This window comes from Megascapheus bottae, chromosome 5 (genome assembly GCF_031878675.1).
Source record: "Megascapheus bottae isolate mThoBot1 chromosome 5, mThoBot2.hap1, whole genome shotgun sequence".
In the NCBI taxonomy this organism is placed as follows: domain Eukaryota; kingdom Metazoa; phylum Chordata; class Mammalia; order Rodentia; family Geomyidae; genus Megascapheus; species Megascapheus bottae.
The window spans coordinates 75,025,654-75,053,303 of NC_143513.1; the positions used below are offsets into that span (position 1 = coordinate 75,025,654).

Below are 27,650 nucleotides of genomic sequence, written 5' to 3' on the forward strand. Positions count from 1 at the left end.
GAGGCCAGGAGCATAGCCTAGTGGTAGAGTGCTCACCTACCATACACGAAGCCCTGGTTCAATTCCTTGGTACCACATACACAGAAAAAGCCAGAACTGCCGGGTGCAGTGGTTCATGCCTGTAATCCTAGCTACTCAGGAGGCTGAGATCTGAGGATCAAAGTTCAAAGTCAACCGGGCTCAGGCCAAGTGTAAGGCGAGAGAGAGAGAGAGAGAGAGAGAGAGAGAGAGAGAGAGAGAGAGAGAGAGAGAGAGAGAGAGTGAGTGTCTTAACAAACAGAAATTCAGCCCTAGATCAGCGAGACCATTATAATACATGTCTTTAAAGGGGCTGTGAACTTATTTTCCCTACTTGTCTACTAACTCAGAAGCATGTATAGACCTAGACTGTGACTCTGCTAGTTAGCTTTCTCTGTTCCAGTACAAACCTTTTCCATATTTGATTTCATGAGCTCCTTGTAAGATGTAGTCAAAATTATTTTCACAGATAGAATCTACGTGGGCCTGGCTTGTGGCATAAAAGAGAAGTTTCTCTTCTCTCTTCTTCATCGTCCATTTCTTCCTAAGATAAGGAAATACAAGATTTAATACCAAGAACATTCCCTTTCCTCTAGTTAATAACATCAGTCCTGAATATGGTCTAATTATCTTGAAATCATCTTAAATCAGCTTCTTTCAAAATGGAAAAGTGAGAATGCAATCAAGAAATCATTGTAGGGCCAGAAGCGTGGCCTACTTGGTAGCGTGATCCATTAGCATACATGAAGCCCTGGGCTCAATTCCCCAGAACCACATACACAGAAAAGGCTGGAAGTGGTGCTGGGGCTCAACTGGCAGAGTGCTAGCCTTGAGCAAAAAGTGTCCAAGGACAGTGTCCAGGCCCTGAGTTCCAGCCCCAGGACTGGCAAAAAAAAAAAAAAAAAAAAAAAGACATCACTGTATACATTCTAAAATTAAAAGTAAGGAAAACCTGATGCCAATGGCTCACACCTATAATCCTACCTACTTAGGAGGTTGAGATCTAAGAATCAGGGTTCAAAGCCAGCCCACACAGTAAAGTCCATTGGACCACGGTCAAATTAACTCCCCAAAACAGCCAGACGTGGAACTGTGGGCTCACATGGTAGAATGCTAGCCTTGAACACGAAAGCTCAGGGATGTGTCCAGCTCCTGATTTCAAGCCATAGTTAGTACCAGCACCAAAAGAAAGAAAAGAAAACAAAGGGAAAAGGTAGGCTGAATCGGGGTAAGAATGTCAAAGGAGGTGACATGACACTGACCAAGACGTCTTGTAGTCACAAACTGCTTTGCTAAGTACACCTCCCATGGACAACTACTTGAACATAACTTAATAATATGAAAAAGTGGCTGGGTGCCAGTGGCTCACGCCTATAATCCTAGCTACTCAGGAGGCTGAGATCTGAGGATTGTGGTTCAAAGCCAGCCCAGGCAAGAAATTCCATGAAACTCTAATTTCCAATTAACCACCAGAAAACCACTGGAAGTGGCACTCTGGCTCAGTGTGGTAGAGCGTTAGCTCTAAGCTGAAGAGCTCAGGAAAACCACCTGGGCCCAGAGTTCAAGCCCCACGACCAAAAAAAAAAAAAAAGTAAAGACCATAGCTATAAAATAATAAAACTGTGGAAAAAATTTTTTTGCCGGTCCTGGGGCTTGGACTCAGGGCTTGGGCACTGTCCTTGGGTTTTCTCAAGGCTAGAGCTCTACCATTTGAGCCTCAGCACCACTTCTGGCTTTTTTCTACATATGTGGTATCGAGGAATGGATCCAGGGTCTTTGTACATGCTAGGCAAGCACTCTACCACTGGCCCAAACTCCCGGCCCAAAACTGAAAACTTTTTAAAGGCACATAAAAATCATTGACTTGTAAAGTTTACAAACTGACAGAGGGAAACTCAAATTCAAATTTATACAATGGAAAAACCACTAGAGGCAGAAAAAACTGTTGGCTACTCAAATAAAACAGTAAATATAAAATGAACAGATCTTAGCCAATCCCAACTTTCTGTAAAGAAATCCCATGATGTAGCTGGGCACTGGTGGCTCATGCTTGTAATCCTAGCTACTCAAAAGGCTGAGATCTGAAGATTACAGTTCAAAGCTGGCTCTGGCAGACCAATCTGGGAGGCTGATCTCCAGTTAACTAATTAACCACCAAAAGGTTCAAAGTGGAATTGTGGCAACTGGTAGAGTACCAGGTTTGAATAAAAAAGCTAAGTGAAATCATAAAGCCCTTAATTCAAGCCCCAGTGCCAGCACCAAAACAGTAAGAATAACTACAATAACAAACCAACAAAAACCCAACCCAAAACATGGCCACCAACCTTTCAAAAGCATCCAAGAGTTTTGCGTTCATGATCTTCTTTATCTTTGTAATCTTGAAATTTTTCATAGTCGTCTTAAAAGTCTCACTAATCATTATATATTCCTGACAGCAGCTATTGAGCTCCAACAACTAGAACAAATGGGAAGCGTGTGAATGGGAAGCAGGAAACTGAGCGAGCCTGAAGCATGCACATGTGTGCCCTTCCCCGTCCCTGCCAGGCTTGGGGCAGCAGGTAGAACAGGCTGACTTTGGGTGTCCAGAGCCTGATCTCTTCACATTTGTGGCTAACAAAGATTAGGCCTAAGGACAAAAGAACATCTCATGGCCAACCAGAGACCTGGCAAGTTATTTGCCTAAAGCGCCAAAACCAACACATGGACACAGGAAGCAGCGATACCACACAGCCATAGCAGATCTCCGTACAAGAGCTGAAGTAAGATGGTCTAGGCGTAGTCTTGCTACCACCAGGCTAGGTGAGATACACAAAGCCAAATCACTGTTACTTCTGAATTTTCTCATCTGTGAAACAGAGGTGTTCCGGGGTGTGCAGTGACTCACACCTGTACTCCTAGCTACTCAGGAGGCTGAGATCTGACAATCAAAGTTTGAAGCCAGCCTGGGCAGAAAAGTCCCTGTGAGATTCTTTTCTCCAGTAAACCACTCAAAAACTGGAAATAGTGTTGTGGCTCAAAGTAGTGAGTGCTACTCTTTTGTGTGTGTGTGTGTGTGTGTGTGTGTGTGTGTGTGTGTGTGTGTCTCTGCTCAAGGCTATATCGCCCTACCTTTTAAGCCACCGCATCACTTCCAAGAGTGCTAGTTTTGAGCAAAAGAGCTTAGGGATAGTGCTCAGGACCCAAGTTCAAGCCAACAACTGATCAAAAAAAAAGCTGAAGTGGATCAAGTGGTAGAGCACCAGACTTGAGTGGAAAAAGGCAAGAATTCAAGCACTAGTAGTGGCACAAAACAAAACAACTAAAGAAAACAAACAAATAATTAAAAACAAACAAACAGGGCTGGGAGTTTGGCCTAGTGGTTAAAGTGCTTGCCTAGCATGCACGAAGACCCAGGTTCGACTCCTTGGTACCACATACATACAAAAAAAGCCGCAAGTGGTGCTGAGGCTCAAGTGGTAGAGCTCTAGCCTTGAGAAAGTCCAAGGACAGTGCTCAGGCCCTGAGCTCAAGCCCAGGACTGGCAAAAGACAAAAAACAAAAAACAAAAAAACAAAGTCGGGAGCATGACCTAGTGGAAGAGTGCTTGCCTAGACTCAGGTTGAATTTCTCGGCACCACATACATAGAAAAAGCCAAAAGTGATGCTGTGGCTCAAATGGTAGAAATCTAGCCTTGAGAAAGCCCAAGGACAGGCCCTGAGTTCAGGCCCCAGGACTGCCAAACCAATAACACAAACAAATGGAAACATGGATTTTTGTTGGTGATGGTGGTAGTGCTGGTGTTTGTTTTAGCTTTTTTTTTCTCCTGGTGGGATAAAGGGGGTGAAAGAAAGGGAGGAAGGGAGGATGAACAAATTCAATCATGCTATTCAGTATGCATTAAGTGAAAAATGACCTGTGTAACTTGTAGGCAGGGATAGAACAAGGAAACTGGGTGAAAATAAAGGGATGACACTGTCCAAAAATAAAATGAAACATATTCATTATCTGACATAAAATATCAGTCCCTCTGTACAACACCTTAATAACACTAATAAAATTATTTTAAAAAATTATAACCCAGGATATGATAAGGACACCTGCTAGCTGTTCATGGAAAACCAACAGGTACATTTCAGGTCTGCCTTTGAGCAGACCTGTGCTCAAAAGTCTACATCCCAGTGATTTACAGAGTGCATTGACTCATTCAAACAGACAAGCACATGGGTATCAGGAAGTCCTTTCCCAATCTCACAGGATTCCTCCACCAATCAGAGAAAACCCACATACCTCATAAGCACTGGAGGGGAGGGAGTTAGCTGCCTGCTGAGGATGAGATTGCCAAGTTGAAGCTTCTGGCTTGCTCACCTGAGAATGATAGCTACAAAGAAGGTAGAGAGAATTCAGTTGGCTCCCATTCCATAATCCCAAATGATATTCTAACCTAACTTCCAGCCATGAAGCCAAAGTTTCCTAGAGAAAAGCACAAATTGTTGTATTCTTTATTTATGTATTTATTTTTGATTAAACATCCTTGCACATCCTGGTGGAATTATACCGGTAATCAGGTTGGTTTTGTTTTGGTTGTTTGTGCCAGTACTAGAGCTTGAACTTAGGGCCTCATGTTCTTGCTTGGCTTTTTTGCTCAAGGGTGGCACACTATTACCTGAGCCACTTCCACTTCTGGCTTTTCATCACTGGTTAACTGGACAGGAGAGAATAAGAGAGTCCCATGGCCTTTTCTGCCTAAACTGGCAGTCTTCAGATCCCAGTCTTCTGCGTAGCTAAGATGACAGGTGTGGGCTACCAGTGTCTTTTTCTTTTTTTTGTGTGAGCCTTGGGGCTTGAACTAAGGGTCTGGGCACTGTCCTGGGGCTTTTCTCAAGGCTGTGGTCTACAAGTTGAGTCATAGGAGTTCCTGCCTTTGTGTGTGTGTGTTTGGGGGGGGGGGATCATGGGGCTTAAACTTGGCCTGGGCGCTGCCCCTGAGCATTTCAGCTCAAGGTTACCACCCTACTCTTGAGCCAAATCCCACTTCTCATTTTCTAGAGGTTAATTGAAGATAAGAGTCTCAGGTCCTTTTGTGCCCGGGCTGGCTTTGGACCTTGATCCTCAGATCTCAGTCTCCTGAGTAGCTAGGATTACAGGCGTGAACCACTATACCCCAGCTGCAAATCAAAACAATTCTGAGATTTAGATTGGCCACCATCAAGAATTGCTGTACCAACAGTGCCCAGGCCCTCAGTTCAAGCTCTAGGAGTCACACGCACGCACGTACGCACACACACACACACACACACACATAAAACAACTGAAGGATGATTGTAAGTCCAAAGCTAGCCTGGGTTAAATAGTGAAGCTCTGTCTCAAACTCCTACCCCCCCCAAAAAAAAGTATAACAGGAAAAATCTGTCCTTGTATTAAAATAAGATTTCCTATTTATCTTGTTAAAAACCTGTGGTTTAAATTGTGGTTTTTTTTTTGTTGTTGTTGGCCAAGGAACATGAAACCCAGAGCAGGAGGTGTATGTCTGCTTTTCCTTTGGAGTTCTGTGAATGTGTTGCATGAATTGTTCTTAAGAAACTGTTGTTTCCTATTTTGAGATTTTTTTTATTATTTAAAGCTTTCTTTAATACATTAAATGGTGCTAAGTAAAAGAAAAAAAATTGCTATAGAAATGTGGGGGAAAAGGAACCCTATTACACTGTTGGCGAGAATGCAAACCAATACAAACCACTCTGGACAACAATCTGGTAATTCCTCAAAAAACTAAAGAACTTCCCAATGGCCCAGCCATCCCACTCCCGGGCATCTACCCAGAACATGACAAGTCAGGATATAGCAAAGACATCTGAACATCCATGTTCACGGCTACACTATTCACAATAGGCAAGTTATGAAAACAGCCCTACAATTGATGAGTAGATCAATACAATGTGATATACATACTGACATTTTACTCATCCATTTGAAAGAATGAGACTGTCATTTGAAGGGAAATGGCTGGACTTAGGATGGTTAGAACAAACCATCCTAAGTGAGGTAAGCCAAGCTCAGAGAAGCAAACAGCACAAGTTTTCTCTCATATGAGCAAGTTAGAGCTAAAATATAACTAACTGGACATGATCACCTATATAGAACTCCAAGCATTCACACACAGAGAAAAGGAGGGGAAGAACCCAAAGAGGTAACTCTCTACCATTTAAAATACTATTTATCAAGACAAATATCAAGAAGTAGAAACACGGGGGGTGGGAGTTTAGCCTACTGGTAGAATGCTTGCCTAGTATGCATGAAGACCCTGGTTCGATTCCTCAGTACCACATATGTAGAAAAGTCAGAGGTGGTATTGTGGCTCAAGTGGTAGAGTGTTAGACTTGAGGAAAGCCCCAGGACAGTGCTTAGGCCCTGAGTTCAAGCCCCAGAACTGGATAAAAAACAAAAACCCCTAAATTTGCCAGGAGCAGTGGCTCACGCCTGTAATCCTTCCTACTCCAAAGGCTGAGATCTGAGGATCACAGATCAAAGCCAGACTGAGCATGAAAGTCCGAAAGTCTGTGAGACTCTTATCTCCAGTTAACTACTAGTAAACCAGAAGTGCCACTGTGGCTCAAGGAGTAGGGCAGTAGCTTTGAGCTGAAGAGCTACAGAACAAAGCCAAGGCTCAGACTTCCCACAACTGACAAAAAAAAGCAAGCAAGCAAGCAAGACAGACATAGAAACTTGGGGGTTTTTTGTTGTTGGTTGTAATGGTGCTTATTTTTTGTTTTGTTTTCTTTTTCATTTTTTGGAGTTATAGAAAGGGAAAGAGGGAGGAAAGGTGAAGAAATGCAATCATGCAATTCAGTGTATACTATATGGGAATTGAACAATGTACCTTATGGCAGGGATGGAAGGGAGAAATTGAGGGGAAATGAAGGAAAGGGTGACAGTGTTCAAGCAAAGAAAGACAGTCATTACCTGACTTATGAAATGGTAGCACCTCCGTACAACACCTTAACAATAAAATTATATTTAAAAAAATTCAAGGGTTGGTTGGGCCAGGAGTTTGGCCTAGTGGTTAAAGTGCTTGCCTAGCATGCATGAAGACCCGGGTTCGATTCCTTGGTACCACATACATAGAAAAAAGCCGGAAGTGGTGCTGAGGCTCAAGTGGTAGAGCTCTAGCCTTGAGAAAGTCCAAGGACAGTGCTCAGGCCCTGAGCTCAAGCCCAGGACTGGCAAAAAAAAAAAAAAAAAAAAAATTCAAGGGTTGGGAGTTTGGCCTAGTGATAAAGTAATTGCTTGGCATTCATGAAGGCCGGGGTTTGATTCCTTGGTACCACATATACAGAAAAGGCCAGAAATGGTGCTGTGGTTCAAGTGGTAAAGTGCTAGCTTTGAGAAAGCTCAAGCACAATGCCCAAACCCTGAGTTCAAGCCCCAGGATTTGCAAAAAAAAAAAAAAAAAAAAGGAAATTATAGTGGAATGAAATCAGATTTCCCAGACCATAGGATGATCCAGATGCCAGAAGCACTTGATGACGAGGCCGCAGACATCACGAACTTCTGAAGACTTACACAGCTGCTCTTTTCATCCGTATCACATCCAGCGAAGAAACAAACACTGGCCTTCTGACCACGTCCGTTTGCGTCTTGGAAGCAACATTTGTTTGAATCATCCCTTAAGAAACAAAAATCAAAAATCAGTCTTAAAAAAATTAAAACTGGGCCAGGCATTGGTGGCTCATGCTTGTAATCCCAGCTACTCAAGAGGCTGAGATCTGACGATCGCAGTTCAAAGCCAGCCAGGGCACTAAAGACCGTGAAACTCTTATCTCCAATTAACCACCAGAAAACCAGTAGTGGTGCTATGGTTTAAGTGGCAGTGTGCTAGCCTTGAGCTAAAGAGCTCAGGGACAGCCCCCTAGCCCAGAGTTCAAGCCCTATGATGGGAACAACAAAAAAAAGGGCTGGGAATTTGGCTTTGTGACAGAGTCCTTGCCTAGCATGTATGAAGCCCTGGGTTCAACTCTTCAGTACCACATAAACACAAGAGGCTGGAATTGGCACTGTGGCTCAATTGGTAGAGTGCTAGCCTTACACTAAAGAAGCTCAGGGACAGTTTCCAGACCCTGAGTTTAAGCCCCAGGACTGGCAAGATAGGCAGATAGGCAGGTAGGCAGGTAGGTAGGCAGGCAGACAGGCAGACAGGCATGTAGACAGACATGCAGAGAGACAGACAGATGGTTCTTTTTTCAGAAGTTATTGTACAACTGTTCTCCAGGGCTACAATGTATTTACATAAGTAAATGAAAATTGTTGGTTAAGAACTTGTATCCTGGGCTGGGAATGTGGCTTAGTGATAGAATGCTTGCCTAACATTCATGAAGCCCTGGGTTTGATTCCTCAGTACCACATAAACAGAAAAAAACCAGAAGTGGCGCTGTGGTTCAAGTAATAGAATATGCTGGCCTTGAGCAAAAGCAGCTCTGGACAGTGCTCAGGCCCAGAGTTCAAGCCCCAAGACTGGCAAAAAAAAAAAAAAAAAAAAAGAACAAGAAGTGGTACGGCTCAAGTGGTGAAGTGTCAGCATTGAGTACATAAATATCAAGGGCAATGCTCAGGTCCTGAGTTCAAGCCCTAGGACTAATGTGAGTGTGAGTGTGTGGGTACGTGCACACGCATACACACACACACACGAACTTTTACACCCCATGTGTGCATGACCCTGAGTATGGCCAGGACCCTGGGTGTAGCCAGGACCATGAACCACCTGTTCGCTCTCCCACAGACACAGCATGTTCTGGTTTCCTATGATGCATAACTCACCTTGGAAACTCAGCTCGTAGTTCTCTGAACCCTTCTGAAATGGCAAAACTCCCCTGGGACAGGACTGATAAAAGGACTCCAGGTAGGAAGAGTCGATGTCCGAACTCGGCTGGTTGTCACACTGGTTTAATTAAATTAAACAGAAACAATGAAGGGGAAAGGTGAAGGATGGCATCTAGGCAATCTCCGCTGTTCTAGCTTGTAGTTTTATTTTTGCCAAAGGATTTGAACAGGAGTGTGTCTCACGTCCCAAGTCAGATTTTGAGGGCTTTTAGAAAGAAGAACATGCATCTATTTTTATTAGTGAATGTGTAGAGGCTCCCCACCCAGGACTGACATATGCCAAAAAAGTATTTTATAAGAAATATGACCTGGAGCTGGGCACTATGACTCAAGCCTGTAATCCTAGCTACTCAGGAGGCTGAGATCTGAGGATCAAGGTTCAAAGCCAGCCTGGGCACTAAAAAGTCTGAGAGACTCTTATCTCCAATTAATCACCAAAAACTAGAAGTGGCGCTGTGGCTCAAGGGGTATGGCAGTAGCCTTGAGCTGAAGAGCTCAGAGATAGCACCCAGGGCCAGAGTTCAAGCACCAGGACAGAGTTCAAGCACCATGACCCACACACAAAAAAAAAAAAAAAAAAAAAAAAAAAAGAAAAAAAAACGACCTGAGCTAGTCATGCCTGTAAAACCACCTACTCAGGAGGCTGGGATCTAAGTGAAAAAAGAGACAGTGTTTACAACTGCGTTAAAACACTAGTACCAGCCCGCGCGCACACGCACAGAGCAATTTACCTGTTTGTTTCCCAAGCCTACTGGAGTATAGGGAAAAAGACAAATATGTGTTTTCCTCCATGTCCACTTTCCAAGTGGAGGCATATTGACTTCAAATATTTTGTTAGTAGTTGCTTGGTTTCATTTATTTTTTCAAATGTTGGCAAGTGTAAACAAGGGCTTCTTGCAGTAGGAACGGCACTCACCACTTCTCCATATTGAATCCACTGACCCGATTTGTGCCTCCAATACCAAAGCCATTTGGTGGTAAGGATGGAATTGGCCAGTTCTGGAATGGCAGCAGAAGGTGTGGAAAGGCGCCGGATAGGATGAAAATCACAAAGCATCTTCTGGAAATCAATTTCACGGTTTCCTACTGAAATGCTGAGAGAAAAGCAGAAGATAATGAAAGATTCCACAGGCTGCACAGGCCTTACTTTTTCAGTCCTGTATTTTGCTCTCCTCTAATGGAATTAAATTTTTAGGGCTGAAAAAGATGTTTACATTTTCTGTCTTTTCTCTCTACTCTCTCTCTCTCTTTTTTTTTTTTTTGTATGTGCAAGGGCTTGAACTTGGGGCCTAGTTCTCAACTACCTGAGCTCCAATACTGACCCTTTTGGTGGTTTTCTTGAAGACTATTTACCATTTACTACTGGACTGGCCTGGACCATGATCCTCCAATTCAGGTTTTCCATGTAGCACAAATGACAGGTGTACACCACCACATTCAGCTTTTACTGGTTGAGATAAAGGGTTCACAATCCCACCCCAGGCTGGCTTTAAGCCAAGGATAACAGGTGTGAGACACAGTTTAATTTTTTTTTAACACAATAGCTATAATTCACATAAGTAGAAAATCATTGGGTTCTGCAGTACATTTTAAGAATGTTATAGGTTAGCACAGTGGTTTATACCTGTAAATCTTAGCACTCTAGAGTCCCAGGCAGGAAGATCTTAAGTTCAAGGCCAACCCAGGCTACAAACTATAGCTCTAGCTATCTTACAAACAAACCAAACAAGAAAGAAAGACAAAAAAAAGAGTTCGATGAAGAAGTCTGGGGATTACTGCTCTACTGAACATTGGGTACAGGGAAATAGGTACAGGGAGGATGACGCTTGCTAGGATAAGCAGATGCCAGCTCTCACCAGAGAGAGTGCAGCGGAGAGTCACACCTGTAATTCTAGCTACTCAGGAGACTGAGACCTAAGGGTTGTGGCTCAAAGTCAGCTCAGGCATGAAAGTCCGTGAGACTCTTATCTCCAGTTAACCACCAGAAAACCAGTGCTGTGGCTCAAAGTGGTAAGTATTAGCTTTGAGCTGCAGAGCTAAGGGTCAGCACCCAGGTCCTGAGTTCAAGCCCTACAGCTGAAACACACACACACACACACACACACATACACACACGCACGCACGCACAAATTGGAAGTAGAGTTGTGGTTCAAGTGGAAGAGCTTTTTTTTTTTTTTTTTTTTTGCCAGTCGTGGGTTTGAGCTCAGGGCCTGAGCACTGTCCTTGGATTTTCTCAAGGTTAGAGCTCTACCACTTGAGCCTCAGCATCATTTCTGGCTTTTTTCTATGTATGTGGTACCAAGGAATCGAATCTGGGTCTTCGTGCATGCTAGGCAAGCACTCTACCACTAGGCCAAACTCCCAGCCCCAAGTGGAAGAGCTTTGAGTGAAAAAGCTAAGGGGCAGTACAAGGCCCTGAATTCATGCCTCAAGATGATAGATAGATAGATAGATAGATAGATAGATAGATAGATAGCCTGGAAAGGAGAGCACATCCAATGCTACCCTCTACTGGTAACATTTGGCAACGTCTCTCTACCCAAAGTTGATTCAATTTTGTCAGACTGGTCCTGAAAATCAAAAACAAAATACAAAGGACTAGGGTTATAGTTTAAGAGGGAGAGGGAGAGGGAAAAGGAGAGGAAGAGGGAAAGGGGAAGGGCAAAGGGAAAGGGAAAAGGGAGGGGGAAGGGGAAGCCTGGCACAGTGGTTCACTCCTGTAATCCTAGCTACTCAGGAGGCTGAGATCTGAGGATCAAGGTTCAAAGCCAGCCTGGGCACACAAGGACCTGAGACTCTTATCTCCAATTTACCTCGAGAAAACAGGAAGTGGAGCTTGGCTCAAGGGTAGGGTGGTAGCCTTGAGCTGAGGAAGTAAGGACAGGGAAGAAAAGAGAGACAGGCAACAAATTCCTGTATTAGAACATGGAATTATTCAAATCATCTGCTCTTTATTTTGTGGAGGGGAGAGGAATACTAAGGTTTCAACTCAGGGTTTCTCACTTGTTTAGCGGGTGCTCTACCACTTGAGCCACATGTCCAACTCAAATCATGTTTTAAAAGTATGCAATTAAGTCAAAGGTTCTTTCATTCAAAATCACTCCGTAAGATTTTTTTCCCTTTCCTTTTTTAAATTTTTTCTTGCAGGACGTTTGAATTCTGGTCCTAATATACCACTTGAGACATGCCACTCCCCCACCTATTTTTTGCTTCAGCCATTTCTCAGATAAGGTCTTCTCTCCCGGGTCTTCTCTCCCAGGCCATCTTGGACTAAGCCCTACTGACATGATGGTTCTTGTCATCTCCGGTTCTCTTCCTCTACCTCCCACGTAGCTGGGATGAAGGGCAGACCACCTAAGCACAGTTGTTGACAGAGACAGGGTCTCTTTCTCTAACTTTTTTTTTGTGGGTCATGGGACTTGAACTCTGGGCCTGGGCACTGTCCCTGAGCTCGCTCTTTAGCTCAAAGGTAGGGCGCCATAAGCCTAGCACTATGCTTGGATTTCCAGTCACTAACTTACACGTGCTTTTGAGGGTCACAATAAGCCTCCTCAATCTGCTCCATGGCCTGGAAATCCACCCAGGTGTTGGAAACCAGCATCTGCCACTGGTAGGGCAGGTGAAAGTGGATTTTGTTGCAGTCGCCTAGAAAGAGACCAGAAGGAAGTCTGTAGGTGAAGACAAAATTCAACCAAGTTCACTGCTGGCTCCCAAAGGCGTGCCCTCCTCACTCTGCCAACATTTCCCTTCTTTCTGTGGCTTTGTGGCTCAGCTTGTATGCCCCATGGAATAGCAGCTAGCTTTGAAAGGAACAATAACTCAAAACTCAGGATCCTGCCATGGAAATTCATCAGAAAATAAAAATTCTGCTGGGCTCACACCTGTAAACCCCTGGCTACTCAGGAGGCTGAGATGGGAAGATCTCATTCCCCAATTTATAGTTACCTTTTCTGGCTCCCTCCCCCTCTCCCGCAGCCGCCCTGCCCTCCACCAAATCCCTCCCAGAACGATAGCTTAGAAAAAAGATCGCATCCTTGTCTAGCTTCTGTCCCCTTTGTGTGACCGGTATGGGTCCAGTCATGAGGGGTGGGGTTGGGGAATGCTATTCAATGAAACTAAAAAATGAGTTAGATGTTAGAGGCCCCTGGTATAGGAATATAGAAAGAAAGAAAAAAAAAAAAGCTCTTTGGGCAAAAGATACATGACTGATTACAAAAAGGTACTACGGGGAAACCCCCCAAACAGGCAGTTAAAGTGGGGGCTGGTTCAGTAGTACGTAAGTATCCATCCCTATAATTAGAAAATGGAGAGAGGCTAAGTAGAAGAGGGAGAAGAACAGGAAATAGGAAAGAAAAGGGGGAAGGGAAGAGAGAAAGGAAAAAGAGAAGAAAAGGGAGGACTAGGGGAGAGAGGGGGGAGGGGAAGAGGGGAAAAGAGAGGGAGAGAGAGGGGGACCGAGGGGGACAGAGGGAGAGGCCTATACTAAGTACGCTTTCTTCTTTTTCTTTCATTCCATCCAGGCCTAGCCCTGGGCAGCCTTTCCTCCCAAGTTAATCCTCTCTGGAAATGGCTTGCCATCTCAGGGGCAGAAGCAGAAGTGTGTCTTACTTCTCCTTGGTGCTCATAAGCAATGTGAACCCTGTACACTGTACGTGGGAATGAAGAATGCCTCATCCACTACGGAAAATGGGTTTCCTAAAATGAAATATCTAATTACCAATTACCTGTCTGGGTATTTACCTAAAAGATGTGAAAGCAAAGTCCTGAGGAAATACTGGCATACCTCTGGTCATAGCAGCTTTGTCACTTACCATGGAGTTTACAACCCATATACAGATGGTCTAGACAGATTTCCTTTGGTCCAACATTCTTCACTGCAGATGTGATACTTGAGACCCCAGACACAGAATCTGTACAGCAAGAGTATGAGTATTTTACATTTAAATAACAATAAAAAATACAACAAGGGGGCTGGGCTGGGAGCATGGCCTAGTGGTAGAGTGCATGCCTTGCATGCAGAAAGCCCTGGGGTCTATTCCTTGGCACCACATACACAGAAAAAGCCATAAGTGGTGTTGTGGTCCAAGGGTAGAGCAATAGCCTTGAGAAAGCTCAAGGACTGTGCCCAGACCCTGAGTTTAAGCCCCAGGGCTGGCAAAAACAAATACAAAAAAAAAAAAACCCAAGGTAACAAAAGAAAGAAAGAAAGAAACATTGATTCCCTGTTGCCTCTCACAACCTGGGACAGTACAATGGGATACTGGAGCCAAAGAAATAAGACCAAACAGAGAGAATGGAGCAAGCAGGGGCCAAGGCTCAAGGTTCAAGACTCATTGGCTCCTGACCAACCAATTCCCCAAAATAAGCCTACTTAGTTTAGTTAGTACACTAGGTATGTGCAGAAAATAAAACAACCATTTTGTGATTACAATCACTGACATATAACAGAGTTTGTGTACATATAAAGAACTGGCTTCCCTATTGCTTTGGGGGCAAAGACTGAAACTTAGACATAACTTGAGATGATATCTTACTTTATCTGTTTCAACCTTTCCAGGATCCAGCGCTCAGCCTTCTGTGTACTGATGAGGCCTTCCAACCTCTTAACCCTTTCCTGGTCTCATTGCTCAGCTTCAAAACTCTCTACAGTTCCTTAAAATGGGGACCATGTTCAAAAAAAAGTTCTGGGATTCATGTTGATACACAGCCCCTCCACACGGAACAGAAATGTAGGGCCAGTGATAAATAGGCCTATGTCTTATACTATGATTGTGCTAATCTGATTTCTAGTAAATGCAGCCATATTTCCATGTAGTTCCATGGTTTGGTCCTCCTCTGTCCTTGTACTTTGGTCTTTGACCACTACCACCCTTTTGTCCATGAGCTTCTAACTCTAGTGTGATTAAAGAAACTGCCATATTCCCTCGCCCTCTCCTGCCCCCCCCCCACACTCTGCTATAGACTCAAGACTTGGGAATCCCTCTGGTCCAGGGACTTACTCTGGGCAGAGACTGTAGAACTTGAGCGTTCATTGGTGGAGCTCACAGGAGTGTGGGTGGAGCCTTGGCCACCATAGTCTCCAATTCTGCCAATGGAGGAAGTCAGAGGTGATTGGGACAGCATGCTAACTGGTCCAGAAGCAGTGGCTTCCTCAGCTGAGGCCGGGATCTGGCTTTGTGGACCTTTACTTCTCAAATAGAATGCATCATTTTCTCCAACAACTGCTGTTTCTAAGCCCAAACCTGTGACACAAAATTGATTGGCATTAGTAACTTCATTCCCAGTGGGAGTAGCATTCTTTGGTGTGTTGTGCATAGCTCTGTCAGTCAAACTGTGTTTCCTCCATATTTACCATTCAAAAATGGCAATCCTGGGTCATAATCATCATCAGTAATTTTGCCAGTGGCCTGGAGATTCCACAAAACGCTCCCATTGTTCTGATGGTTGCTAGATAATGTTCTTTCTCTCTGCTCATTGGTGGTGGCAGCTCTGTAAGTGACAGATCTTGGGGAAGTTAGATCTGTGGCCCCTCCATCAGCCTTCTTTTTCAGAAGGACTTGCTGGATGTCTTGAGTTCCACTCTTGCCCTTGACATTCACATGATCTGATGAAACAATGTCCAGGCCTTTGCTGGAGGTTATGGCTTCAGGTGTTTTTGTAAAACCAAGGGGAAAACTAGAAACAACCTGAGTGGATGGTGAATCCGAATGGTTCCTGTAAAGGAAGTCATTGGGCCCATCATCCTTTGATGCCATCTGGCTTCCTCCAGCTTGAGCTGCTCCTCCAAGACTGGCAACCTTAGATGAGGCCTTGGAAAGCTGAGCCAGATCTTCCCTCCCCAGATAGTTGAACTCATTCACAAGATCATTAACGCCATCCTCAAGAGAAGCCGAAAACCCAGTGACACCCAGGCTGGATATGCAGGATGCATAAGTGGATGAAACGAATTCTTGGCTGTCCTGAAAAAATCGGTCTCTACTTTTGCTTCGAGCCCGTGATGTTGGTGGGGCTCTACGATTCGAGAGAGGAGCTGAGAAGAGGAAAAAAAAATAACTAAGTAATGACGATAAAGAGTTTACATCAATCAGTTTCTACCACTGTGTCTCCTTTGCTATTCCAACCTTGCTGTCCAAGTGCTGTTATTTGTTTGTCCTGCCAGGCACTACTAGCTATTCAGGAGACTGAGATCTGAGGACTGGCGTTTGAAGCCAGCCAAGACAGACAAATGCAAAACTTTCTTCTCCAATTAACCAGCAAAAAGCTGGAAGTGGAGGTGTGACTCAACTAGTTGAATGTCAACTCTGAGTGAAAAAGTTAAGAAACAATGAACACCTAGACTCGGAGTGTGAGTACTAGTACACACACACATATACACAGGGTTTATTTCCTTGTTTGAAGGAAAAAAAAACAAAAAACAGGGCCGGAGCTGGGTGCAGTGGCTCACACCTGTAATCCTAGCTACTCAGGAGGCTGAGATCTGAGGATCAAGGTTCAAAGCCAACCCGGGCACAAAAGGACCTGAGATTCTTATCTCCAATTAACCTCTGGAAAATGGGAAGTGGGGCTTAGCTCAAGGATAGGGTAGTAGTCTTGAGCTGAAGAGCTCACGGACAATGCCTAGGCCCAGGAGTAGGATAGTAGCCTTGAGCCAAAGAGCTCAGGGACAGCACCCATGCCTACTAGTTCAAGACTGATGAATCACCAAAAAAAAAACCCAAAAAACAAAAACAGGGCTTGGAATATGGCTTAGTGGTAGCATGCTTGCCTAGCATGCATGAAACCGTAGGTTCAATTCCTCAGTACCATATCCAGAGAAAAAGCCAGAAGTGGTACTGTGGCTCAAGTGGTAGAGTGCTAACCTTAAGCAAAAGAAACTCAGGTACATTGCCTAGGCCCTGAGTTCAAGCCCCAGGACTGGTGTAAAAAAAAAAAAGCCAGACATAGGTGGATCATACCTATAATCCTAACTACTCCGGAAGGAGCTCATGTCCCAGACTGAAGAAAAACAGCATTAGCAATTAGCTCTGGAAAAATTTAAACTTTTTTTCTAATCTGAGGGAAACACTGCCAAGCAAAAAATATCAAATTGCAAACTCACATATATACTAATGATTGCAATTAGATTAAATGGTGCATTCATACAAAGTTTGGAAGGCAAAAATGTAGAAAATTGAATGTAGACAGGTACAGTAATTATAAGGGTGGTTCTTTCAGTTCCTAGGATATTTTTTATGGAGTTACTAGGGTTTGACTCAGAGCCTGGGCATTTTTCCAAGGCTGGCACTCTATCACTTGAGCCACAATTCTAATTCCAGCTTCTTGGTTGATTAATGACAATAAAAAATCTCAGTGACTTTTCTGCCTAAGTTGGCTTGGAACTGGAATCAGATCTCAGATTCCCGAGTAGCTAGTATGAGAAAAAAAACAATCTTTGCTGTCACACCAAAGTGACTTTATCTTGTAACCAGTCACCAGTACGCGCTGACATTTCCTGGAATTATTTGCTTCTTGACTTCTAATTATCATCTGTGTTGTTTGTGACCAGCCATCCATGTTAAGATGAGTCCTTACCCACGAAGTTACAGACCGCACCTGCTTCTTGAGTGGGAACTTTCCACTGACTTTACCAACCTCCTCCAATTGTAAACGTGACTCCTTACCAAGGAGAAGAGACAATGTCACCCTTTGAGTTAAGATAAAAAACCAAGCAGACCATCCTGCCCGGTATGTCATTCTGGGGAGAAGAAATAAATTCCCTTGATGAAATCTCCTATATCGCTTGTGTTTGTATTTATTTTCTGACACCTGGGGGTTGTTTGTTTCTAACCCTGGGATTGTCACAGGACTGCTTCCTTGGAACCTGTGTGTTTGGCAGCTCGTGGGTTACCTCTGGGGCGGGGCGGGTTCCTGCGCATGTGCTTGTTGTTGCAGATGTCCTGGATGTTCTGAACCATGTCTGGGCTCAGGCCATGCTCTCTCATGACGGCCAGCACCTTTTTGTCCATCAAGTTGTGAGACCTGTTGCAGTTGAGGTATCGGCAGTTCCCCCGGGTGAAGTGCTCACAGATGTGCAGTCTTTCACAGGGGTTGTGCTCGCTACACACCTGTTTGCGCCCCTCTCCTTTGTAATTTTTGCAGATCTGCGGAAGAAATGGAACATTCAATTGCAGTTTGAAGCAAGCCCAGGTGCAGGAAAGTCCATGAGATTCTTTATCCCCAATTGACCACTAGAAAACTGTGACTCAAAACAGTAGAGTGCTAGTCTTGAGCAAGAGAGCTCAGAGACAGCACCCTGGCCCTGAAGCATCGAGCTCTCAAGCCCCACAATTGACCAAACCCCCCACCCCCCTCAAAATCCAGGAAACAAAAACAGCCAACTTCTTTTAATTTAAAAAACTTATTTTAATAAAAAAAAAACTTTTTTTTTTCTGGCCAGTCCTGGGGCTTGAACTCAGGGCCTGTCCCTAGGCTTTCTCAAGTCTAGAGCTCTACCGCTTGAGCCACAGCACAACTCCCGGCTTTTTTTCTATGTATGTGGTACTGAGGGATCGAACCCAGGTCTTCATGCATACTAGGTAAGCATTCTACCACTAGGCTACTCGCCCAGCCCCCACTGCCCATCATTTTCAAACGGAAACTTCAGCTACACATACTATTAGCTACCTAACTACAGGGACCAGCTGTTCACATCTAGTTCAGGAAACAATGACCTTCCCAGACTGGGGTCTCCATCCCGATCACAGGCAAGTGGAAATTCCATTACTAGCTGAAAGCAAGCTTTAGACAGGTACTTTCCAGCCCATTCACTAAACATGGGTGCTACTTGGCCTGGGCACTGTCCCTGAGCTCCTCAGCTCCAGGCTACCTCCCTACTCCTGGAGCCACAGCCCTACTTCCCATTTTCTAGTGATTACTTGGAAATACGAGTCTCATGTTCTTTAGTGCCCGGGCTGGCTTTGAACCTTGATCTTCAGATCTCAGGCTCCTGAGTAGCTAGGATTACAGACATGAGCCACTGCACCCAGCACTCCCTAGATTCTTATAGGATGTTTCACATATCTGTCTTGACGTCAGTGTTCCGCTCAAAATCATCTCTCAATTTGTGTGTGTGTGTGTGTGTGTGTGTGTAAAGCTGTGATCTTTTTCTTTTTTTGGAGAGGTGGGCATGGGGCTTGAACTCAGTCTGGGGGCTGTCCCTGAGCTCTTCAGCTCAAGGCTACCACTCTACCTCTGGACCTTCGTGTTGTCGCTGAGCTTTTCAGCTTAAGGCTACTGCCTTACCCTTAAGCCAAGCCCCATTTTCCATTTTCTGGAGGTTAATTGAGGCTGACTTTGAACCTTAATCCTCAGATCTCAGCCTCTTAGTGTTAAGATTACAGGCATGAGCCACCACGCATGGCAAGCTGTGACTTTTTTCTAATAGTTAAGTAGTTGCACAAATGGGTTCCAATTCCTTAAGTCTGGTTATGAGTGCAGAGTGCAATGCTTCTTATTCAATATAAACCTTTCCTTTGTTCTCCATTTCACCCTCCATTCCTGCAATTTTTTTATGTTGTAAGCCACAGCTCCACAGCTCCACATCCAGCTTTTTTTTTTTTTTTTTGGCAGTTACCTGGAGATGTCATGGACTTCCCTGCCTGAGCAGGCTTCAAATCATGATCCTCACATCTCAGCATTCTGCATCTCTCAGTTTTTAGGTCATGAGGGAAATACATTGAGGAGTCAATAAGTGAAGCCCTCAATAGCTGCCTTCTCCTATGGGGCAATGCTTCTGAATTCTCTGCTGTGCTTTTCTTTCAGAAGATAACTGTGAGATAAAACTTCTCTACTGCAGGATTTCTCTCAAGCCAGATACTATGTTTTGAATGAATCCTCTGATTCTGAAGTCTACATGAGGAAATTTAATTATCCACCATTGCCAGGTGCTGTGGCTCATGCCTGAAATTCTAGCTACACAACAGACTGAGAGATCTGAGGATCCCAGTTCAAAGCCAGCCAGGGCAGACAGATTTCTGACACTCATCTCTCCACAGCAAAAAGCTCTAAGCAGAAATGTATCTCAAATCGTAGAGCATTAGCCTTGAGCAAAAAGCTGGGAATAGGGCCAGGAGTTTGGCCTAGTGGTAGAGTGCTTACCTAGCATTACACAAAGACCCGTGTTCAATTCCTCAGTACCACATACATAGAAAAAAGCTGGAAATGGTGCTGAGGCTCAAGTGGTAGAGCTCTAGCTTTGAGAAAGTCCAAGGACAGTGCTCAGGCCCTGAGCTCAAGTCCAAAACTGGCAAAAAAAAAAAGCTAGTACCACATACACAGAAGAAAAAAAAAAAAACCTGGAAATGGTTCTGTGGCTCAAGTGGTAGAGCTCTGGCCTTGAGAAAGTTCAAGGACAGTGGCTCAGGCCCTGAGCTCAAGCCTAGCACAACAAACAAACAATAATTATCTACTACTATTGTCTTCATCTTTTTTCTAGTAATAGAAGTTCCCAGATTTAGGTAGACAAATGGGGGCATCAAACAAGAAACTACATTTCCCAAGCTCCCTTTCAGCTAACATCTGCCCATATATTAAGCTCTGATCAATGAGATGTGAGCAGATATACCATGTCCATGTCACTTTTTTTTTTTTGCCGGGGGGGGGGGGGGGGGGAGTACTTCTCTGATGTAAACACAAGCAAGCGTTCCAGCCTTGCTGGGCAGGCAATTTATTGCTGAGTTATATATACCTCACATCCTTTTTTCACTATTTTATGACCTGCCTCCTCAAGCCCAGGTCATATGTTAAAAGGAAACTGCTGGAATTTTATTAACTTCCTCTTTACATTCCTGCTGCCTAATAACTTGTACCTAGAGAAGGAAGACATATTTCAGAGGTAACTGAGATGATCTACTGGCATGAGCCCTGGATGAAATCATAGGGTTTAGCTGCCTGACCATACAACCTACTTGCCTGCCCTAACCCAGGCATAAGTTGGCCAACTTTTCTATAACAGATCAGACAGTAAATACTATAGACTTTGCAAGCAATTTGGCCCCTGTTCCAACTACTTAACTGGCCCTGGTAGTGTATGTAAATGGATGTGGCTGTGTTTTCATTTATGAAAACAGATGGCATGGGGCTGGGAATTTGGCCTAGTGGTAGAGTGCTTGCCTAGCATGCACAAAGACCCGGGTTCAATTCTTCGGTACCACATACATAGATAAAACCAGAAATGGCGCTGTGGCTCAAGTGGTAGATTTCTAGTCTTGAGAAAACTCAAGAACAGTGCTTAGGTCCTGAGCTCAAGCCCAGGACTGGCAAAAAAAATAAATAAATAAATAAAATAGATGGTAGGCCAGATTTGGCCTGTACATTATAGGTTACTGACCTCTGATCTATACTAATACATAAATGAATAGATTTTATTTGAATCACTATATTTAGGGTGGGGCAGTCCATTACACAACACCCAATCTGTATTCTCACCTTCCCCTGTTCTCTTTTAAACACTTTTGAAGGCTACCTCTACCAGGAGGTCACCTTGAAGTAATGTATAGCTGTTTCTACTATTATGTCTTCCACTCTTGTTTGCTCACACTGGGTTCCTGGCAGGCTGGCAGAGGAGATGGCATCCCAGACATCTCAGCAAAGCCTTGACTGCCACTTTCAGAGCCCTGGTGCCGACTTTGGAGGGTTTTCTGTGCCTTTTCCAACGTACAACACTCTATTATCTCAATTGAGAAGCCATGACTTACCTCGGGAATAAAAAAGGGGTCACTCTGGACAAGGAGTACGGCTAGTTCCTCTTGGTTAAGTCCAGAGAGCTCATAATTTTTCAGGACTATAAAGTTCTCCTCTGAGAGAACATCGTGAGAATATTTGCATAATTTCCTAGAAGAAAGGGAACAATTGTCAGTGTTTCCATGTCACAGAAACCTTCACTCAGCAAAGATCAGAATCCTCTGGTCCCAAGCACAGGCTGACCCCACTTAAAGAATACTATAAAGAGTTGGGAGGGGCCAGGATTTTGGCCTAGTAGTAGAGTGCTTGCTTAGCATGTATGAAGAACCAGTTTCAGTTTCTCAGTACCATATACATAGAAAAAGCCGGAAGTGGTGCTGTGGCCCAAGTGGTAGAGCTCTAGCCTTGAGAAAGCCCAAGGACAGCACTCAGGCCCTGAGCTCAAGCTCAAGTACTGACCCCAAAAGAAAAAAAGTTGGACATGAAAGGCTCAGTTGCACCTGTATTCCTAGCTACTCAGGAGGCTGGGATAGGAGTTTGAAGCCAGCCTAGGCAGGAAATTGCCACTAAATTACCAGAAAAGCAAGAAATAGAGCAATTATTCAAGTGGCAGAGCACTACCCTTGAGTAAAAGAAACTCAGGAACAGTGGGTGTTTAGTTCAAACCCCTGGATCAGTGCACATGTGCACACGCACACCCACACACACAACTCCTATTTAAACCAAAAAAAACTAAGCAAGGTGCTAATGGCTCACACCTGCAACCCTAGCTACCCAAAGCTGAGAATCTAGATTCAAAGCCACCTCCAATTAACCATCGAAGAGCCAGAAATGAGCCAGGTGGCTCACACCTGTAATCCTAGCTACTCAGGAGGCTGAGATCTGAGACTCACAGTTCAAAGTTAGCCCAGACACAAAAGTCCCTGAAACTCTTATCCCCAATTCACTACCAGAAAACAGAAAATGGTACTGTGACTCAAAGTAGTAGAATGCTAGCCTTGAGTTGAAGCGCGTAGGGACAGCACCCAGGCTCAGGCCCAGAATTCAAGTCCCACAACTGACATGATCCCATGTGTCAACTTCCAGAATAACTGTAGTTACAGGTGTGAGCCACAGATGCTTGGCAGAGACTGAGTTTTCCTAACAGGTTTCCAGGTAGGTGATACATGGGTCTCAAGGCTGCTTCCCCTAAGGAAACAATGGGTCTGGCAGAAGGTTGGTTAGAGCCATGCAAGTACTCTCTACTTGTCAATTCAAAAAGAATTTGACTACAAATCGTTCTTATTTCCTGTAACAGAGCAAACATTTGGAGAAAGCTGCCCCCGCTCAGAGCAGACAAACCGCAAGCCATCAGCTTGGTGAGAACAGGAAATGGTAACTTAAAAAAAAAAAACAAAAAACCAAGATGGTCTTGAAAGAAGCAGCATTATCTCTCTTTCAGGAATCCCAGGCCCAAAGCCTAAAAAAAAAAGCTTTTCCATTCCAGACCTAGAATAAAAGGTAGACATGGTGCTGTGGCTCAAGTAGCAGAGCACTAGCCTTGAGCAAAAAGTGTCCAAGAACAGTGCCCAGGTCCTGAGTTCAAGGACTGGCAAAACAAATGAAAATGAAAGTCCATAATATTAGAACCTCTGGGACATAGCAAAAGCAGGATGAGAGGAAAGTTCATAGGTATGAGTTCCTACATAAAAGAACAGAATATTTCTGAATAAATAAGTTTACAATGCAACTAAAAAACTTCTAGAAAAACAAGAGCAAACTAAACCCCAAACTACAAGATGCAGAAGAATAATAAAAATCGGGGCAGAAATGGATGAAATAGAAATTTTAAACTTACACACACACACACACACGTCAATAAAATAAAAATGTGGTTATTTAGGGAAGAAGGAACAGGAAGCAGCTCACATAACATAATCTAGTAGGCCGGGAGTTTGGCCTAGTGGTAAAGTGCCTGCCTAGCAATCACAAAGACCTAGGTTTGATTCCAGAAATGGTGCTGTGGCTCGAGTGGTAGAGCTCTGGCCTTGAGAAAGTCCAAAAACAGCACTCAGGCCCTGGGCTCTAAGCCCGGGATTGGCAAAAAAAAAAAAAGTGTGTGTGAGGGGGGTGTTGAAATGACCAGGATATGTCAAAAGATAGAATCTAAACAGTGGTCTAAAGAACAAAAGATGAGCCATCAAAAACAGCCCAAATAAAGTAGTATTTGAAAGTCACAAGTATTTTGTGCTGCTGATATACGAGAAAGATTAAGTCTGGTGGCTCACAGCTGTAACCTTAGCTCCTCGGGAGTCTGAGATCTGATGACGGCAGCTGGGGCAGCTTAACTCCTATTAACCACCAACAGCTGAAAGTAGAGCTGTGGCTCAAGTGGTAGAGGACTAGCCTTGAGCAAAAAAAAGTTCAGAGTCAATGCCTAGCCTAGACCCTGAGTTCAAGACCTACAACTGGCACCAAAAAAAGAAAAAAAATTAAGTAAGTGGGTTCGGAGAGGGTATGGACGGGTTATTGGGTCTAAGACTTCTAGAACAGTGGGGAGAAACAAGACCAAAAGAGATGGCATGAGCAGACAGCAGTGGGTGGGAGAGGAAGGGTGGAGCTGGCAGAGCAGATGACTTTAACCACAGCTTCATTACCCAGAGCAAGCAGGACAGAAATCTTGCAGGTGACTGCAAGATGGCTGAGCCTCAGCTGGCTGCTGGCCTCAGTATAGAGAAACAACCACACTCAAGCAGCCCAAGTCTGCAGAGCCCTCATAAACCAGGGCCCTTTAAGATGGGCTAGGGACAGATGCCAAATGCTGAAGATCCGTACATATTCTACAGATATATCAAAAGTGATACGAAAAAACCCGAATCCCCATGCCCAGACTGGAAAGACAACTCAGTGCTAGATGGCTTGCTTAGCATGGGTGAGGCCCTGGGTTCCATCTATAACACTGCAAACCTTTTTTTTTTTTTAATTTAAAAAGTAAAAAAAAAAAAAAAAAATCCCCAGGCTTAATTCAGACCCCGACTAAGTCTTTAAGGCTATCTAGGGATAAGATTTTTGAAAGATTCTCTAAGGATTCTACCATGCAGCAAAGTTTTGGACGCATCACCCCACAGCTGATCTAAAGAAAAGCAGAGTAAGACAAGAGAGTAAAAGGTAGGAGGTGGCAGTGGTATTACCAAAACAATGATTAGAGAAAGTGAGTCACCCAGTCTTCTCTTCTCCCAACATAAAATTCCTTTGAAAGTTAAGTTGAGCAGTGTGATGCATACCTGAAATCCCAACTGCTCCTGGAATCAGAAAGGAAAGACTGAGGCTCTAGGTCAGAATGCATAAAGGCTGGGCAAAAGTGAACAAGACTCTATCCCAAGAATAGCTCAATAGCATATACTGGGCATGGTGCTCGCTCACACCTGCGGTTCCAGCTACCCAGGAGACAGTCTTAGGTAGTGAGTTGGTCTGAAATGTATTAAATGCTCTTATCTGTGTGGAAGAGTTGAAAGATGATGCAAAGGGCCTCTATTCTCTCTTCAGTCCAACTCCCCTGCTCTAACTTGATTAAACTCACTTCTGATTTGTACTGGCCTGAAATCCTTGGTCTTCCTGGGTCTTTTCCTCTGCCCCACCCATCTCAGGCCATGCCTACTCCAAAGTAGCAGATTTCTGTTTGGTGATGAATATGGCCAGGGACACAAAGCAAGTCAGAACCATTTAACACTAGGAAAACTAATCTATACTTATTTTTGCCATCCCTGTATTACTAAAACTTAGAACGTATTTGTCTCTTTAAGATTCCCATCACCAGGCCCTCGTGGCTCATGTTTGTCATCTTAGCTACTCAGGAGGCTGAGATCATGGTTCAAAGCCAGCCTGGACAGGAAAGTCTGTGAGACTTTCATCTCCAATAAACTACTCAGAAGGCCAGAAGTGGCACTGTGGTTCAAATGGTGGAACGCTAGCCTTAAGCACAAAGGCTCAGGACAGTGTCCGGGACTTCAGTTCAAGCCCCAAGACTAGCTAAATAAATAAATAAATAAAATTCTGATCATGGTTCCCTGGAACCTCAGAATCTCACCAAGTTTCTTCCCTTAATTTCTTCATAACACTGAAGACATGAAAAAGTCACATTTGATCAAATTAAAATGAAGCAAATACAAAAAGAACAGAAATTCCCAAATGTCTTGACTACAAGGTACACCCCTTTGTGTCATGAGGATGGAGAAACTGCATGTCCTCAGGGCTACAGCCTGACTACGTGACTCCTGGGACAAAGCTCAGATGACTAGGAGAAGGAACTTCTGGCAAGAGTGTTTCCCGGGTAGGTTCACCCCCCCCCACACACACACATAAATGCTTGAAAATGTCCTACTGTGCTCAAACCCCAACCACTGTATCATATAGGATTCCACTTCAAGGAAATGTCCAGTACAGACAAATCCATACAGAGACAGCAGATTAGAGATGTAGAGATTCCTTTTTTTTTTTTTTAGAGATTTCTAGAAGTGAGGAAAGAGCTGACAGAGGAGTGACTATTGCTGGGTGTGGGGTTCTCTGGAAGGTGATGAAAACATTCTGGAATCTGATAGTGATAATAGTTGCACAACATCATGAATATGCTTGCTAACTCTGAAATATACACTTCTTTTTTTTGCCAGTCTTGATTTCAGGGCCTGTGCACTGTCCCTGAGCTTCTTTTGCTCAAGGCTACAATACCACAATGCCACTTCTGGCTTTTTCTGTTTATGTGGTACTGAGGCTTCATGTAAGCTAGGCAAGCAAGCTACCACTAAGACCTGACCTGAAGTGTACACTTTTAAGTGGGTTTTTTGCTCTTTTAAATAATAGTCAAATAGTGAGCCTGTGGCTCGTACTTGTAATCCTATCTCAGAAAGGAGGGTGAGATCTGAGGATAACAATTCAAAGCCTGGGCAGGAAAGCCCATGTAAGACTTTTATCATCAACTAACCAACAAAAAGCTGGAAATGCAGCTGTGGTCCAAATGGTAGAGCAAATAGACAAGTGCCCGGTTGCTGAGTTAAAGCTTTAGTACCATAAAATAATTATGAAACATTTATAGTAAAATGCTCTATTTTGTTATTTTATAGTAAAGTAAAGGGTACTATAAACAAAAAATAAGCTGTGAAAATGACCCTCAAAAGTCAAATCAAGTAAGACAAACTCAGTTGATAACTGAGAATCTGGTATTGTGTTTTATGCCTGTAATCCCAGCTACTTAGAAGATAGAAATAGGAGGATCTGCAGAGACCAGGTTGGGCAAAAACTCAAGAGTCTATTTGAAAAATGGCCTAAAGCAAAAAGGGCTAGAGTAATGATGCAAGTGTAAGAGCACCTACTTAGCAAGTAGCCCCAAGTACACAGGAGAGTAGCTGGAAGCAAGCCTGTGCTATGCCTCAAAAACCTAAAACAATAAAAACAAGGGGCCAGGAACATGGCCTACTGGTAGATTGCTTGCTTAGCATGCAGGAAGTGCTGAGCCAATTCCTCAGTACCACAAACAGAAAAAGTGGTAGAGTGCTAGCCTTGAGAAAGCTCAGAATCAGTGACCAGGTCGTGAGTTCAAGTCCCAGGACTTGCAAATAAATAATGCTGAGATCCAATTTCATATTTCTTTTCTTTTCTTTTCTTTTTTGCCAGTCCTGGGCTTGAGCTCAGGACCTGAGCACTGTCCTTGGACTTTTTCTCAAGACTAGAGCTCTACCACTTGAGCCTCAGCACCACTTCTGTCTTTTTTCTATGTATGTGGTATTGAGGAATCGAACCCAGGTCTTCGTGCATACTAGGCCAAACTCGGAGTCTTTCTTTTTTTTTTTTATTGTTGGGATCATGTAGAGGGGTTAGTTAGACTGATCAGGTGGTAGATGCATTACTTCTCACACATTGATACTCCTTGTATTTCAAAAGAAACCTCGTGGCAGGGACTAGGTGTGGGAATGTTGTCTGTCATCTGGGTGTAGTACAACTTGGAAAACACTCTTTAGAAAGCAATTTGGAGTGATCATCTCATAACACTTAGGGTAAGCATGAAAATTAACTGTTAGTTAATAATGTG

General features: G+C 43.9%; 1 protein-coding gene across 2 annotated transcripts in view; it reads right to left on the minus strand.

Annotated features, from left to right (window-relative positions):
- Positions 1-27,650, minus strand: part of Zc3hav1 (zinc finger CCCH-type containing, antiviral 1) — a 36,922-nt gene that overhangs the window by 3,118 nt on the left and 6,154 nt on the right. The window contains exons 2-13 of one of the 2 annotated variants that reach the window (XM_090333383.1): positions 21,604-21,739; positions 17,757-18,009; positions 15,222-15,899; positions 14,869-15,111; positions 13,681-13,779; positions 12,391-12,514; positions 9,786-9,963; positions 8,807-8,927; positions 7,556-7,658; positions 4,286-4,376; positions 2,343-2,473; positions 429-562 (exon numbers count right to left, since the gene is read on the minus strand). In XM_090333383.1, the coding sequence (XP_090189509.1) occupies positions 429-562; positions 2,343-2,473; positions 4,286-4,376; positions 7,556-7,658; positions 8,807-8,927; positions 9,786-9,963; positions 12,391-12,514; positions 13,681-13,779; positions 14,869-15,111; positions 15,222-15,899; positions 17,757-18,009; positions 21,604-21,739 (2,291 nt within the window). The remainder of the gene's footprint in view (positions 1-428; positions 563-2,342; positions 2,474-4,285; positions 4,377-7,555; positions 7,659-8,806; positions 8,928-9,785; positions 9,964-12,390; positions 12,515-13,680; positions 13,780-14,868; positions 15,112-15,221; positions 15,900-17,756; positions 18,010-21,603; positions 21,740-27,650) is intronic. The other variant, XM_090333384.1, reaches the window with a different exon arrangement.